Source organism: Arvicola amphibius, chromosome 3 (genome assembly GCF_903992535.2).
Source record: "Arvicola amphibius chromosome 3, mArvAmp1.2, whole genome shotgun sequence".
Classification (NCBI taxonomy): Eukaryota; Metazoa; Chordata; class Mammalia; order Rodentia; family Cricetidae; genus Arvicola; species Arvicola amphibius.
The window spans coordinates 123,517,936-123,534,689 of record NC_052049.1 but is presented as its reverse complement, the minus strand read 5'-3'; the positions used below and the strand labels follow the sequence as shown (position 1 = coordinate 123,534,689).

The following is a 16,754-nucleotide window of genomic DNA, read 5'->3' as shown; positions in this document are numbered from 1 at the left end:
AAAATGCTCTGCCTTTTCCTTTTCTCTCCTGGTATTTTCCTTGTGTGGAGAAAAACAACCAGGCTCCTACATCATCCATACATGTGGCCATCACTTGCATTCTCCTGCCCTGGGGCTCTGCTGCACCAGGAACACCAGTCAGGTTGTATGCAAGTCTGAGACAGAGGTGGGTGAGGCTATGCCAGGCCTGCAGGAAGCCCTGGGCATCTGCAGAGTAGAATAAGAACCTGCCAGCTGAGGTTGCACCTTGTGTTGAGCATGCAGCACCATAAGGAAGAGATAGGAAATGAGCGGTGAGGGAAGGGCACCCGGTCCTCCAGACCCCATGTTGCCACCCTGGCCCCTCCTCTGCTGCCTAGCTGAGCCTATGTTGACTTGTCACCTGCTGCAAAGTGCTTTTGGAAGCTGTGGCATTTTAGCCGTCTAGTGAGGTGAGTGGGCTGCAGTAAAGTGGTGTCTCTTCACAAGTCATGAACACGTTGGTATCATGGGATCCTGGAATGCCAGAGCTGTGGCATCCTCCGGCTGTGCCCCTGGTTGCCCAGGCTGACCTAGTGGGGTCAGAGGAGAGAAAACCATAGTGAATTGCCTGGGCATTCATGGATTCAGTCACCTCATGAAGTGATAACTGTATCTCTCTGTCTTTGGGGTACTTTCTTAGGGGCTTATCCATTTACCTCTCATCTCTTGCAGGGGCAGGAGCAATGGCAGATATGATGGCTGTAGTGGGACCCGCCCATTGAGATATACTGGTTAGAAGGAGCACCCCAAGTAGCACCTTCTGACTTGAACTGATTGTCCTTTCTCCCACTGATTCCTAGAATCAGAATTTACTGGACACAGGTTGTTGTCATCCTCACCGTAGCATTTAGCATAGTTATGTCAGTTAACCAGGCTGATAAGCTCTGAGAAATGACCGATTTCTCCAGATATCATTGAATGTACAAACCTAGGTGCCGCAGCCAACTCTACACCTACAGCTCACAGTGTATGTATATATATGTTCATGTGACTGGCAGCACATCAGTTTGTTTACATCTGTCCCACAGCTGTGTGGTTAATATGTTGTGCCATGTTACTACTGGCAGCAATGTTGCAGTCTTACAGGACTCCGGTCACTTAAGTGTTCTGCAGTCCTTGGCAGAATAATCAACACTGTCCTAGCCCTTCCTATCCCTCTAGTCGTCATAATGATCATTAAGTTATATTCTGCTTTTGGTGGTTTACATCAATAATTAGAACCTCTACAAGGTTATATAACTTCAAATTCGGACTGTTAAACCAGAGCCAGGATTTGAAACTGGGCAGTCTGGCTTCAGAGTGGTGACTTCACTAGAAATCTGAATCTCCCTCAACTCAAGGGACAGGGAGACCTGGCCTACACAGTGGTCAACCTCAGACACATCACTCAGTGATTTCCTGCCGCCAGTGAGGCTTTGTGGTGGAAGGAGAGGCAGTGTTCTGGGCTAGTGTCTGCAGAAGGATTTCATGGGACGGAAAAGTCCCTCTGAGTGCCAACAGACTGTTTCCGAAAGTCGGGAGATGGTTCAGGTAGTAAAGTGTTACATAGCCGTGAGGGCCTGAGATTGGATGACTGGTACCTTTTAAAAGGTCGCACCGCTAGCGGGGAGATGGAGATAGGAGGGTTCATGGGGCTTGCTAGCTTAACTAAATTGGTGAGCTACAAGCTCAATAAAAGACCCTGCCTCAGAAAAGTAAAGTGGAAAGGGAGTGAGGGAAAGACAACTGATGTCAGTTTCTGCCACAAGCACACCATTGTACACACATACAACCATGTGCACACAAAAGTCAGCTGTGGGGGATGGGTTCGAGTGGAAACAGTCCACAAGGCATGGTCTCAGCTACCCCTTTCATCTTCACTCTTTTAACCAAACTATCAGTTGCTACTGCTCTGACTCTAGACCTCTGGAAGCAGTGGGGGAGGAGGCAAGGGCAACGTGCTTACTGCCTATGTGTGTGCTTCCCCTTTCCTGCTTGTCTGAGGTCTGGTCAGCCTCCTGTGGCCCCTGGGAGTTTTGGCATCCTGTTTTCCTTTGCAGGGTAGCCCCTGAGAGGACAGAGATGTTCCTTCCCTCACACAGCCTGGGGTCCAGTGGTGACGCTGCTCCCAGCATCGCCCCGTGTGCTCAGCAATGCAGCTGGGAACATTCTTGCAGTGTTCCATGGCTCAGCAGTTGTGATGTATGGGAGCCACAGCCTAACGTAGCTTTGGCTTTGCTGACAGAGAGGACAGTGTGCTAGAGAGATCACAGGCTGTTGAAGCATGGTCCCTGACCTCTGAATTTTATCAGGAAAGATGAGAGGAGATGCAAAAGCAGAGTGGAAACACTAGGCATTGTCACTGAATATCCCCTGTGGGCCAGTGGTGGCTCTTGGTGGGGGGTGGGGGACTGGAAGCTTTACATTAACATATAGGGTGGAAAAGGAAACTGAGCTCAGGGCTTGTGTGGACAGCTGAGGCAGTGTGGGGCAGAAATGTAGTTTTGAAAGTGGGTTAAGGGAAGCCAGTTCGACAAGTTTAGCCTTTTCCCTCCTAAACCAGTGTTTCTCAAACTTTGCTCTCAAGGAATACTCCCATGATGGCTCCGTGGAAGTGTACCAGAAAGGGACAGTTAACCAATAGCGCTGTGCTGGTAGGAAGTCCTTGCACATCCGACTTTGCTGTCTGTGCCCTTTGTTTTCTAGGCCATGTGAGCAGATACCCAAATGAATGGAGAAGTAGTTTAGCCTGTCACTCCATAGCTTTGGTTTTTTTCTTGACATACTGGGTAGTTTTGTTGAATATTTTAAAAATCCTTTCTGCTAGTTGGTGACTATTGTTTGAATGTTTGAGAATTAATTATGTTAGCATATTGGCAGAGATTGTGGCTTATCTGATAAAATGCTTGCTACACAGACATGGGGGCCAGAGTTTGGGTCCCCGGAACTCATGTGAAAGCTGGGCAGGTGCAGTGGCCACCTACAAGAGACAGGATCTCAGGACTAGCTACCTACCTAGCTAAACTAGTTTAGCGAGAACCCATGCCTTAGCAAATAAAGTGGAGAGCCAATGAAAAAAACGCCCAGATTTCAACTTTGGGCACACACACACACACACACACACTGCATTCATACACACATGCATACTACACACATATGCAAAATCAAAAATCAGCCGAGTGTTCTACAAAGAGCCATATGACCTGGGACCCTGCCACCTGAGGAGGTCGTGGCAATAGAGAGCCACTGAGTCTTTGTGGGAGGCCCATGACCGACCTAGACGACTAGCCAGACCTGCTGGTGTCTCCACGAGGATGAAGGGAAACAAAGATGGAAGCCATTTGGAGGTAGTTCCAGGAGTCCTCTGGCTTCATGCCCTGAATGGCTTTAGCTGAAAACTCTTTGGCTACAAAATGGGTCCCCAGAGACTGTGTAAATGGGTCCAGTACTGTGGGTGAGGCTGGCAGGGAGCAAGCTTTTCCTCTCAGGATAGCAGGGGAGCCAGGTTGCCGCCAGAGCCTGGGCGTGTCTGCGCCGGCTGGAAGACTGGAAACCCCAGCCATAAATGCACCTTATGTTCTCATTCTGAAAGGAATGCTCAGCGTGGCTATGTTTCATGCTGTCTCTGAGTAGGGGTTTTGTTTTGGTGGATATAAAAGTGAGCTCCACAAAGTGGGAAACCCAGAGAACCCTATTGATTGTGCCAGATGGGTATAGTTAGCTGGAGGCTTGACTGATAATCCTGTAAAAAGAGCATATTGGGGGATATACTATCAGGATTCCATGTAACTGTAGATTTGGGGGGATTCTGGGAGCCTGAATGAAGACTGGCTGATAACCTTGGCTTTTATGCATGCATACACCATCCCACTGCTGGTGGGTAGGGGAGAGATGGAGAAAACCACATACACAGGAGTTTGCCCCAGGTCACAAAGCAGCTGAAACAGAAACCAGAATCTTTGGCAAATAGGACTTACTAAGACTTGATTACATGCTGGATGATCTCTAGTGCAGCAGTCTCAAGGCTGCTGCCTTCTGCATGGAGAGCTGAGATAATGGCCAGAGATGTGGGCATTGACATGTGGGACCCACACTGGACTCGAAGTGCATAGCCTTGCCACTGTCCCAGCTGCTTCCACACCCCACCTTCAGGACTCTTTCCTCTATATTGGGGACTTCCTCATCACCACCACCTCCTCTGGGTCTCTTGTCCTCTATATCGGGGGCTTCCTCATCACCCCCAGCTTTTCCAGGACTCTTCTCCAGGTACATGGCTTCAGAGCTGCAAGCCTGGCCTTAGTAGCAAGAGGCAGCGGGGGCATTGGGGATTCCTCTGGAGAGGCCGGCACTTTCTTTTCGTGCCATCCAGTATGGTAGGGCAGATTTGGCTTGCTGGGCATCACCTTCATTACCTCCCATAACTAGTCACATGGGCCAGGCAGCCAGGGCAGACACTGCTTCCCTCTGGGTTCTCCGGAAGCTTCTGCTGCTGTCTCTGTGTTGGGTCACCTGGGTGATTTAGGCTGATCACCAGAAGTCTGGTTCTACTGCTCATATGTCTCTGAGGCAGGGTCATTCACTGTGATAGACCCTATTTATTTTTCCTCTTTTAATTTTCTTCTCTATTATTATTATTAATAATGATTCTTATTATTTGAGACACCACCTCACTCTTTAGCCCAGGCTGGCCTGGAACTCACTATACATCCCAAGCTCATGGCTCTCCCCTGCCTTAGCTTCAGCTTCAGGATGACAGACGTGACCCTCCGTGCCTGATTTTCTTCCCCACATTTTCACCATGCGTAAGATGATGACTTGAATGTGTAGACAGATCTCATACTATATGGGTAAAGACAAGAACTCTTTTTTGAAAGTTTTGTATGCCCAAGAAGCTTTGCCGAGCCTCTTAGATGCATGGTCTCATTAAAGTCTCATGAATCCCCATACTACAGATGAGAAGACGAAAACTGACACGGTTTCCAGCCTGCCTGAAGACTTGGGACTTGTAGTAACTTTAGACAAATGCCTTACCAGGGGACCCAGCTGGGGTGGTCTGGAGTAGAGTGATGGTGGCAGCTAGCCAGGTTCAGAGGGCAAAGCTGAAAGAGAAAGGTACATCCGAAGCAGAAGTGCCAGCATGAACAAGCACAGAGGATCCCGAGGACAAGCTGACTCCCTTTCGGAGGCCTCTTCTGGGCTGCTGTTCTGTGCTTTGCTCAGTATGCGGGGCTGGGGGGGGGAGGGCTGTGCAGCAGTGTGGGTCCAATCTGCCTTCTCCTGTGGCACTGTCCCAACCAGGACCCACAGTCCGTGCCCCTTCTTTAAGCAGTGTAGGCAGAGGGGAGTCCTCCTAGTTACGAAGCCTAATTGATGTTGGGGAGGCTCCTGGAGCGCGGGGTGGAAGGTGTGCTGTAAATCTCCGGCATGGGGTTCTGCCACACTCATCACAGTGTTTAATGTCCTGGCTGACCTCCTGGGTAGTCAATTTCATTTGGTTGTTCAGGGTGAATAGGCAGCCTGCTAAGCTGTAGCCTGAGGCTCTGTATGAAATTATGTCAGCATGGTGTCCTTGGTAGCTGGTAATAAATTAGCATCAAGTGTTCCATCATTTTCTTTGGATAATTAAATTAACTATGCATCAGGAGATAAAAACCAAACTTTTAAGCAATAGAGCCAAGGAAAGAAAAATCTGCAACATTATGATTTCCTTGGTGAGTGTGGGGTAGGTTTAGAACCGGTATTGGAGAAGGAAATGGCGGGCACCTCTTTTCTGAAACTGGGTGGCTTGGAGGTACTGTTTACAAGGGAACAATGTGCCAGCAGCAAGAGCTCAGGAGATGGCTGCTGGAGCTAGCCAGGGTACCCATCGGTCCCACCCACCTCCCTCCCCACTCTGAACTAGCAGCAGCATCAAATGAAGTAACGGAGCATCTCCTGGGCATCCGCCCCAGAAGTGCTGAGCGTGCGCTGGCAGAAGCGCACCCCGGGCATCTATTATTAATAAGGGTGCCTTCAACTTGTGTTTCCCTTGAAACATTCTCAGAGGGCTTTCCCTTCCATTATGTCATTAGTCATCCCAGCCACCCTCAGGGGTGGGGCACATGCAGTCATTCTTCTGCTAGGGAGGGAGGAGCTCAAGGGTTTTCTCTGAGTCACAAAGCAAAACAGAAACGGGGCTGGGTCTAGGAGTCCAGATGCCCAGGCCTTGCACACTGTAAGGGACAGCGGCACCTGAAGGTGGAGTGGACAGGGATGAGCAGACCTTCATCCCAGTTCAAATACCAAGAGTTGTGAGATTTTGTTTAGCAGCTACACATGTCATAGATAGGGCTCAGGGTACTGTGGGCTTGAACCTCTCATCTGGGGCTCTCAACAGCTCCCAGGGAAAATGCCCTTAGCTCTCGGGCCTCTCGTTAGTGGCAAGAACCTTGCTGTCTTTACTGGCCCAGGCTGGTCCTGGAGTGAGAGGGGACTTCCTAGGCTGTGAAGGAAATGAATATATTATAGCAACCTCCACAGAGTGTGTGAGCTGCTGTGTCCTTTCCCCTTGACTTGACCTGGAAAGTTAGGTTCTTGGTTTGAATCCTTGCTGGGAGGAGGCTGGCGAGTCATGCTCTTCAAAAGCAGCCTTCCAGCCCCTAACCCTGAGTGGCTTCCGGCCAGGGCTGCAGGGTTGGCTGGTCATACACTGCTGGCTCTAAGCCTTGCTGTCCTTACTTCTGGGTTCAGCATGCCAGGCTTTCACAAGGTTTTCAGGGCTCCAAAGACAAGGCTGAGCAAGGAAGCCAGCCCTCTAGGGCACGAAGGCTGGAGTCTGAATTATGTCTCTAGCTTTCCTGTTGGGACCTGGTTTGATCACCACTTCCCTCATGGCGTCGCACCCAGAGAGTCCCTGTAACAGGGGCCAGTTATCTCCTCACACTGTGCCTGTACTTTCTCCCCTGCTTCGCGAGGGAAGTAGAGCCTAGTTTGTGTGGCTCTGCTGAGGGAGACGGTCAGAAGTGCCTGTCCCCATGGGACATAAATAAGTGTAGCCATTGCTGTTACCACTGAATCCCTGCACCAGGCAGCAACTGCTACCTGAGCTGCCCCCTGCTGTGGGAGTCTCAAACAGCTCCCTTGGGACCCCAGACTGGGCTTTTCTGAAGCAGTAATGAGCAAGGAGCCTCTTCTCTGGGCTGGAGACTTCCTAAGGAGTGCTGGCCCTCCTCCACAGGCCCCCAGCTATAGCACTCTGGAGAGCCATGAACACCAACACCAAAGCTTTTATCACAGGTCTCCAGTCCCTGCCTCAGAGTATTTCTGTGATGAGGGTATAACTGAGGCTTGGCGCCTGCCTTCTCTCCTGACAGGAGTTCAGAGAAAGAACCGCAGTGCTATCTGGCACCCTGTGTATGCTCACAATAGCAGAGGCAGCCATCTCTGCATTCCGAGATCTGACACCTAACACCAGAGTGTGACTTCTCTCCTCTCTGCTGTTCCCCTCCCCTGCACTGTATATGTAGGGATACCCAGACCCGTCAGGGTCTCTCTCTCTATCAACCCCTATACTCTTCATCTTGCTGATCCCTCTCTGGACAATCACCCCACTGCAGCCACGAGGGTTCACCGTGAGTTCTTCTGTGGCATATTGCATGAACATCACCTCAAGCCACATGCAGGAGCACAGTGACCTGCCGGCCCCACTGATTTTTTTTCTGTAACCTCCACATGGCTCTACCCTGCCGATACACCGTCTAACACTAGACTCCTTCCTGCCCTCACAGGCCTCCCCCTCCTGACGTGGCGCTGCGCCTCTGCTGTGCAGCTGGCTCTCCATCTCCACCCAACATTCTCTTTCTTTTATGGGTCTGAGCTGGCTCCCTGCTTGTGTTTTCCCGAAAGTGAGACGGTTTCGAAGCTCAGTGTAAGAACTACTCCATGAAAAAGTGGCATCCTTGCTCTTTAAAACCCCCGTGTCAAGGTTTCCTCCACAGCCCCGTGGTTCATAGCTGGAGCTCAGTTCACGGCAAAGACGGGTGCTGGCTGCCGCTGATCTGCAGCGCACATCTGGCCCATGTCCTGGTTGGTGATCTGCTTGATCAGCTGCACTAGCTCAGGACTGGGGACAACAGAGCCTGGCAGAGTGGGAGATGGATGAGGAGGGTGGCTGCTTTCAGTCCTGTGGGGTAGGTGACATACTGACCCTGCACGCTCCAGTCCTGCAGAAGGCAAATCCTATAGTTCCATCGTGCCCATCATGATACAGAAGATCAGAATAGCCTCACCTCCAAGTGCTGGGGAAACACTCGGAGAACACGGACGCCTAGCCAGGTGCCAGATGTCCCTCCCACTAGTGTTCACCTGAGGACATTTCATATGGACATCAACTGACTTCACAGGGCCGCTGAAGTATGGAAAGGCCCCCCGAAATGGAGACCTCACTGTGCTGACCCAACCTATCTCCGAGGCTGCTGTCCTTACAGAAGCCTTCCCAGAATAGGCCTGGCCACTCCCATCACATGCCAGTTGGGTAGCCTTTAACACCTTTGTCACCCTCTTATTCAGTTAGAGGACAGACATAGGTAGACAAAATGTACGAGATGCTAGCTGCTTTTTCTTCTCAGAAAGCAATGGGAGGAGAAAGGGAGGGAAAGGATGGGAACAACAGGTGAGTGAGGAAAGGATCCAGGGCCTGTTTAGCTGTAGGCCTCGCCTATTCTAGAGAGGGGAAGTTGTTGCTTTCCCTTTCTTGTGACTTGCTTGTCTGTCTGCTCTTAGCAGCACGTAGAGGACTAACTTAACAAAGCGTATGCCTAGGACCCTATGCCTCCCCAGTTTCCCAGGTAACAGCTCGAGGCTGAGGAGGACCAGCTTGTTTGGGTGGGAGGCTGGAGATGAGGGCTCTGTGATCTTAATGCCCGTGCTTCCTACCTGGCGTCTCCAATTCTTCACTCTCCTCTGTGCAGCTATCTTTTGTTTCTGCCTCATTGTGCCCTGGCGCTCCCGCTTTACGAATTTATTTTTTTTTTAACTTTCATGATGCTATGACATAGCCAGACAAGGAAAAAGAACGTTCTTTTTTCTCTAGACTAAGGGCAAAACTTTCACTCCAGGTGCTTATCATGCTTGCTTAAGAACATAAGCCTGAGAAAAGGGGGCCAACGGGAACGCTTACTCCAGAAGGATTTTTGAATGAAGGATCATATAGTATTAGGAATTCATTAAAGTCATAGGATATTGAAGAGTCATATCAATAAGAGCAGATATTTGGAATACCCCCTCTCCTTTCATGATTGCTAATGAGAAAGGAGGGGACATGGGTAACCATGCCCATCTTAGGAAACCCTCCTGAGGAGCCCTGGAGAGGGGGTTCATAGATCTCCTTTCATGTCATAGATGTCTCAGCAGCAGCAGAGCCCCCGCACTGTACCCTGACCCATGGCTCTAAAGAAAAGAATGCCTGATTTTTCTGCACGCAGGCCTGTCATAAACTGGAGGATAAAACAGTGGCCTTTAGTAGGAACTGTCAATCAGTATTTAACTACTTAATGAGTAACCAACAGGGTGGAGCATCTCCACAGCTGCGAGCATGATCAAAGATCAGTTTATTGTTAGAAGTTTGGTATGCTGCATTTCTTAAGCACATCACAGTTCCTGCCCAGTTTTGTCAATAAAGGCCGCATTTCCAGAGCTGCACTCAGAAGCAACAGAGGGGACCACTTAGTAGGTGTAGGATTCACCCATCGTGTACTAGGGAAGGCAGATACTAATGGTCAACTTCTGTTGAAAAACGGGCAGAGTAATGTTGGCCTAGATGCAGGCCCAGCACGTGCCTAGAACCTTGCTGGAGAGGCTGAGAGGACTAATGAACCCATTTCGTTTGCATTACATCAGACTTGAGGCCGAGTCACAGGCGTGAAGCTTGTATAACCAGGAGTTGTCTTCCCAAAGGCCCCCAGCAGGCTGAGCAAGCCAGGGGAAGCAAGTCTATCAGTAGCACCCTCCATGGCTTCTGCGTCAGCACCTGCCTCCAGGTCCCTGCCCTGCTTGAGTTCCTGTCTGACTTCCTTCCACGAAGAACAGTGAAGTGGGCGTGTGAGTCCTCCCCAGGCTGCTTTGTTCACGGTGTTTCAGCATAGCGATGGTTCCCCTAATACATGACTCCAGGATGTCGGTCTCAACATATCTTCCAAAGCCCCCTTTCTGTGTCAGGCTGGCCCCCTGGCTCTGTGACAGAGAAAGGAGGGCAACAAAACAACCAAAGAATAAAAGCCTGTGACTATTATTTCCAGACAGAGGACATCATGGTCTTGGCTCAGTGCAACATTGCAGTGCCTCCCTGCAGCCAAGAGATCTAGGCCCACTATTGTTTAAACCTAAAAAATCAAATGAATTGTTAGAGCATTCTCCTCTCCTCTCTCTGTCTCTCTCTCTCTCTCTCTGTCTCTCTCCTGTCTCTCTCATCGTCTCTCTCTCTCCTCTCAATCTCCTCTCTTCTCTCTCTCTCTCTCTCTCTCTCTCTCTCTCTCTCTCTCGTGTGTGTGTGTGTGTGTGTGTGTGTGTGTGTGTCCCATCTAGGAGGGACCTCAGACTGTTGCCTCCTCTGGGCTGCACTGCAGTGGCCTCTAGCATCCTCCTCTCACTCCTTAGCCCTTCTGCCCCTACAGATGGTCCTGCAGATGGGGCACTACATGGACTGCCTGACAAAATTTTGCTGAAACCCACTGAACTGCCCCCAGGAGTCCAGCTCATTAAAGTCCCTTCTCTCTTGGATTGACAGCTCCTAGACTCCACCCCCCCCCCGCCCCCGTCAGCAGGAAGCAACCAGAGTAGCCATTGGGCCTCCCCCAGCAGCAATCAGTGTCAGGGGAGGGTGTAGGAGGGTTAGAGGGACATAAGTAAATAAGGGAAGGGAAAACCGGTTCTGGGAGATAGCAGCTCTGAGTTCTCATAAGAGAGGAGAAATGCTGAGAAGACTCACGGCCATGCATGGGGAGGACTTAGGGAGGGTGGGGAGTGTAAGGGGATGGCACAGAACCAATAGGAGGAAGAGCCAGGACCCTGGGGCCCTGTAAAATACCCAAGTCTGCCCATTTAGCAGACTCCCAGCCCTAGGCCCCTCCCAATTCTAAGGGATAAAACTGTTATTTTCCTTTCCTTGCAGCCTCCTCTTCTGTCTTTCATGGTTGCTCAACTCTTTTTCGGTGCTAGGAACAAACTTGGCAATCCTCCAGTGCCCGCATTATCTCATGAACCCGGAGTGGTCTTGGCCTATGCAGAGCAATTTCCCTCCTTTTCTGTGGTACATTCGCCTTTTCCAGCATGGCTCTGCGCTTAGGCTGCTCACTGGGCCTCTAAGTAGGACCCAGGTCTAATAACCTAAGAAGTAGGCAGAGGAGCAGGTGAGGGACTGCTGCTCTACCGGGGCTAATTCGGTGCGCCCCAGGAGCTGGAAGACACGGGGCCCACTGCAGCCAAGGCAGGCAGCACACTGATACTGCAAATACCTATGAAGAGCAAACAGGAGAGAGATGTGAAAGTGTGACCTGCTTCATAAGTGACTGTGGCTCCCACTCTGGTCCTCTTGTGGGGGGTGGATAGGAACCCTTAAGCCGGCAAACTTTACCTCCCTGCCGCCACCCCACACATAAGAGAAAACATGATGGTCACAGTCACAAAACTGGGACCGTTTGGGGGCAGGGGAGATGAGAGCAGCCTGGGAGGATGTGATGGATCAGGGAGAGCCAGAGAGGCCAGGCCAGGCTGAGTCCTCTGCAGTCCAGGCCCTTGGAGGACATGGACCTCAGCAAGGCTAGGATGGGAGCTGGGGTCAGGTAACTTGGAGAACAACCAGGGATAGGCAGGGAGCTGGTGATACCATGCAGGCATGTAACTGGGCAGCTGGCAAAACAAAACAAAACAAAACAAAACAAAATAAAAAAAAAAAACTATTACTATGGACAAAATGTTGAACTCAGAGCTCTGGGCCAGGTTGAGTTTGAGGCCCCCAGGGATGGAACCCTTGGTCCAGTGGGTGCTTGGGAGTTGCCACTGAGGGGAGGACAGCTGTGAGCTCCATTCTGCCAGGGGGTGGGGGAGGGGAAGCACCCACTGGCCTACATAGGGAGGTGTAGGGTTGTCCCCTCTGTAAAGGCCTCGAGGCTGCCAGAGAGGAGGCAGAGCAGCCTGGGTAAGCAGGTGCCCAGCTAACTCTACCCCCGGTGAGCCGCTCTAGACAACTTCCCTTGGACTGGCAACCAAACAAAAACCACCCCGAAGTCTCGGTGCAGCTGGTTTTTATTATTAAAGCCAGGGTCATAAAATGGTTGCCCCTGCCCGCCCCTATCCCTCCCGCCTAGAGATCGTCCCATCGTGTGAAGACTTGGAAACGTCCATGCTGAAATGAGAGAATGCCGGGTGAGATAGGCTCAGATGTGGTCTCTGTGATTGTGTTGGCTCCCCCAGCATTCCTGGAAAGACGGCTTGGGGTGAGGCTGGGCAGCCCCAGCTCACAGTGCTGTTCCCGAGAATCCGGGGTGGGCATCAGGAACGAAGGCAACGAAATAGGTTGAGCTGGCCCCCACGCTCTACCCTGCTGAAGCTGGGCCATAGGCTGGTTTTTGTAAAAATGGTTTAAAAAAAAAACAAAAGAAAAAAACAAAAACAAACAAACAAACAACAACAACAAAAAACCTAAACCCCAGCCATGAGCACCACCCTCTCCTGAGTAGGGCAAGAGGAAGCCCCAGCTCTGGACTCTGAGGTCGGAGGCATGTGGCCTCTGCCTGGCATCACCTCCCTGGAGGCAGACAGCACCCTGAGGGAGGCCAGGCGGGATCCTGAGCCCCATTTGTGGTCCTGAGTGGCCTCTGGGGTCTTGAAAAGAGCTTCAAGATGGATGTCTCCCCACTTTCCACTCAACAAGCCTGCAGACTCTCTAGGCCTCAGGAACCCTATGCAACTTGGGCTCTTTGGATTCCAAAGATCTGAACTTCTCCTCCAGCCCAGCTGTGGGCTGCAAGTGGGTGACAGGCTTGATCCGAAGAGCGGGGAGAGCCTCCTGGTTCTTCTGGTTGAACAGACTCACCCTACACTCCAGTTCGGGGCTGGTCTGGGCTGAACCTGCCGGGGTAGGCTGGGCCAGGGGTGCTGGGTCCAAGGTCTTATGGGATGGGCAGGGGTCCTTGGACAGGGAGGACATCAGGTCCTGGACGGTGGCCTCTGCCACCTGCTGCTGAGGGGGTGGCAGCAGCGGCAGGGGAGAAGGTCCTGGCTCAGAGGACGGCTCTTCTCGGGGGGTGCTACAGTCTGTGGAGGAGCCCAGCGTCTGGCTGCTGGCACTGTGGGCCCTGGTGACTGACCCGCAGGTTGAGTGGGAAGTGGTCTCCGAGGTGGCACTGGCGCAGGTGCTGTGGCCACTGAACTTGAGAGGCAAGTCAACCGAGAAGAGGTCTGAGGAGATGTTGGGCTGGTGGATGTCTATGGCGGCTGTAGTGACTACACACACTGCTGGCTCTGGGACCCCGCTGTCTGCAAGAAAGGGAATATTGGTCATACTTTGCCTCTGCCCACCTTGCTGGACTCTGAAGCCTAGTGTGGGTCTGGGCAGTAAGTGTGGCCAGGCCTTGGGAAGTAGCCGTGGTGAGGCTGTTGAAGACCCAGGTCACTATCACTGTGTGAACTGAGGGAGACGGCTATCAATCCACCTTGTTGACCCAAAGTTCAGACATGTGACACTCAACCAGTTACCCATGAAGAGGGATGACAACACTTCCCAGTGGAAGCTTTAGAGGCCAGCTAGTGCCCTGCCCTTGAGGCCCACACTGCTTAGTCAGCGGAGGCTGCTGTCTTTGGGGTGCTGGGATGGTCTGGGAGTACAGCCTCGGGCAGCCTGCTGTGGGTCATTATTTAAACTAAGGCAAAAGTGTCTCCACAATAGACTTAGCTAGCCCATTTCAATCACCCCAGAAAGCCTGTCCCAGGAAGAGCATTCTGTTAAGGAGTTGTTGAGTTTATTGTTGTTGTTGTTGTTGTTATGTGTGCATGCACATAAGTGCAGAAGTGCCTGTCTGAGTATACGAGTGTGGAGGCCAGGGCTTGGATTGGATGTCTTCCTCTAATACCCTCTACCTTATTTTTTTGAGACAGGATCTCTCATAGAGACTGGAATTTACCAGCTGGCTAGCCAGAGTGCCCCTTGTCACATTGAAGGCGTTTTAACTGGGGGCAGGCACATCCTGAGTAGTCTGCTTTCTGCAGACTGATGCGCTGCGGGGCAGTCAGCATTCAGCAGCTCTTTTCTCTGAGAGGCACTGGGGGTGCTGGTGGACTACTCTGGGTGTAGAACTATAGGTTTCTCCCCCAAGTTATGGGGAGGGGCCTGAGATGATGGAGCAAGGCTGGAAAACCAGCAGTTTGGATGAGGCTAGAAAAAAGCAGAAAAGAGAAGACTTGCCTTAGGGGGGGTTAAATAGTGGAGAAGAAAAATAATCAAATACAGGTCACATTGCATATAGTCTGTACTTACAGTGGACAGTGCAAGAATTTTAAGGACCATGAAATCCAAACTCAGTGTTTAAGACTTTGGTTACAGAAAAACAAGAAGCTAAGAGATCCGGGTATAAAATAAATCTTTCCCCCAAAGAAAACACACAAGGTGTCCCCTAAGATTTCAAGGGTATGAAGAAAGCAAAAAAGCATGTCAGGCCTGCTGTCCCTTTAACTCGTTAGGTTGAGTAAGTTTGCTTTCCCTCAGGGCCACCTGAGCATGTCTCCAGTTGGGATGAGAGATCAGCTGAGTTCTGGGTTACAGCCCCCCTCCCTCTGTACGTTTCCACACTCAACCGTCATGGGTCAGAGATCGATTGCCCCTACCTTGGCTTCTGCAGGCTCAGCTCCAGGGCATCAGAGTTTCAGCTAATAATCTGCTGAGTATTGAACTCTAGGTGTTTGGACCCTGAGCTCTGCCATCAAAGTCTACAGGGCCACAATGGTAGGCCCTGCTACCCAAAGTCAGGCCAGACTACCTAGCCTTAGGTTTAGGGCTTGCTGGGGTCACGGGTATCCTGGGGCTGCATAGTTCACGCAAACAGTTCCAACCCAGACTTACCACTGCTGGGCCCGTTGTAGTACTGGCTAATGTAGCTGTTCATGTCGTCTTTCGCCATGGCTTCTACAGAGAAGAGGACAGAGAAGGGTGCATGTGATTATGCCACTGTTTAAGCTAAGCCACCCTCTCTGAGCCGCTGTAAAACGGGGAGAGTGACGGCTGCACTACTGCATTATGAAGAAGACTACAGAACTAACAGGCAGGTCAGTGGAGCCGGCCACACAGAAGGCATTCAATACATGCACATGGAAGGCTGTGGAGGCTGCCAGGGACTTGCACACCCTCAGGCTTATCTGCCTGCTAAGGTCTGCAAGTAACAAGACTTGAGGCTACCTTCTGAGACACCTGAGTTGGCTGCTGAAGCTGGGCCACCTTCAGATCTGGAGGCAGAGTGGTAGAGGAACCAATCTTAAAGGTTTCCTTGGCCTCTCGGTCTTGAAACGCCTGTGGTCAGAGGTGTGTTCTGTGGCTGACGCCAGGCCCTGCTCCTGCATCAGCTAGCACAGATTCTCTGGCCATCCATAACCTTTGCTATAATTGCCGTCTATTCTGCCACTGCTCTGGGAAGCAGAAGTGACTGTTCCCAGCAAGCCGTGGTGGATGTAGGGCCAAGGGGTCAGACAGCAGGGGCTGTTCACTTAATCAGGTGCTGTTTTCCGGTGCCACCATTTACCTAGAGCTTGATCGGGTCATGTCCCCTTGCTGGACGTCAGTGTCCTTGTTATATGAAGGTCCTTAGCAAGGCTCTTACAGATTGATATAGCTGACCTTCATGGCTACATGGCCCTGTTAGCCCAGAAACTGACAGGGAAAGATGGTTCCAGAAGCATCTGTCTCAGCCCCCAGCCCCAGAGAGGAATCATGCCTCCTGGCTTCCCAGGCCTCTCATTGGGCAGAACAGTGGGGAAGAATCTGCTACCTCTCCAAGGAGAGTCTGCCATGACCCATTGCTGGGCAACCTTGACTCTTTTGTGTTCTTCAGGGTCACAGTGTTCCTGTCCCTCTACCAGGTGTTAAAGCAAGGAGTTTCTGCCTTGGGAGCAGGGTTAGGGCTGGGGGAGGGGGATCACCCCTCTGCGGAGCAGGGACTCTCCATCTCACCAGGAAATGCACACCTACTAAGTGCAAGGCTTTACTGAACCTGCAACTGCCCTGCTTCTGGGAACCAAAGGCGACCCCCCACTGTGACTGCAATCCTCACCACTGCCCTGCTAGACTGTGATTATTTAATATAACACGCCCCTGAAGCAGCCTCTACCCTGCAAATGTGTTTAGCAACTCCGTTTGCTGACTCACACCAAATTCTGGGCCAACAGAAACCCTGCTCTCCTCTGTAGGCAAGACCAGCGCTGGCCCTGCAACACACTGCACTCCTGTGACTCCTACCCAGACCCCTCACCACCGCCCCAGACCTGTGTGTGTGTGTGTGGGAGGGGGTAGTGGCATCCTGGAACTGCCAGCTAAGGACATCCCACGTCTCAGCCACCAAGGTGCCCGAGCCCCGTCTCCTCAATCTGCAGCCTACATGTCTGAGGAGACCACGTCTTCACCAGGCTGTTGATAAAAATAAGCTCAGTCAGGTGACTGTCAGCCAAGACCGTGCTCCTGAGCACAGACTGGTCTGGCCATCTGTCCCTGGACAGCTGGATGCCCTCCAGCTCCT

The 16,754-nt window shown here is 51.5% G+C and overlaps 1 protein-coding gene across 1 annotated transcript in view; it reads right to left on the bottom strand.

Annotated features, from left to right (window-relative positions):
• Positions 1 to 12,309: 12,309 nt before the first annotated feature.
• The window catches only part of Tmem266 (transmembrane protein 266), a 117,263-nt gene continuing 112,818 nt past the window's right edge, over positions 12,310 to 16,754 (bottom strand). Inside the window, exons 10-11 of the mRNA XM_038323701.1 lie at positions 15,092 to 15,154; positions 12,310 to 13,512 (exon numbers count right to left, since the gene is read on the bottom strand). Of these exons, the coding sequence (XP_038179629.1) occupies positions 12,920 to 13,512; positions 15,092 to 15,154 (656 nt within the window). The 3' untranslated portion in view covers positions 12,310 to 12,919. The remainder of the gene's footprint in view (positions 13,513 to 15,091; positions 15,155 to 16,754) is intronic.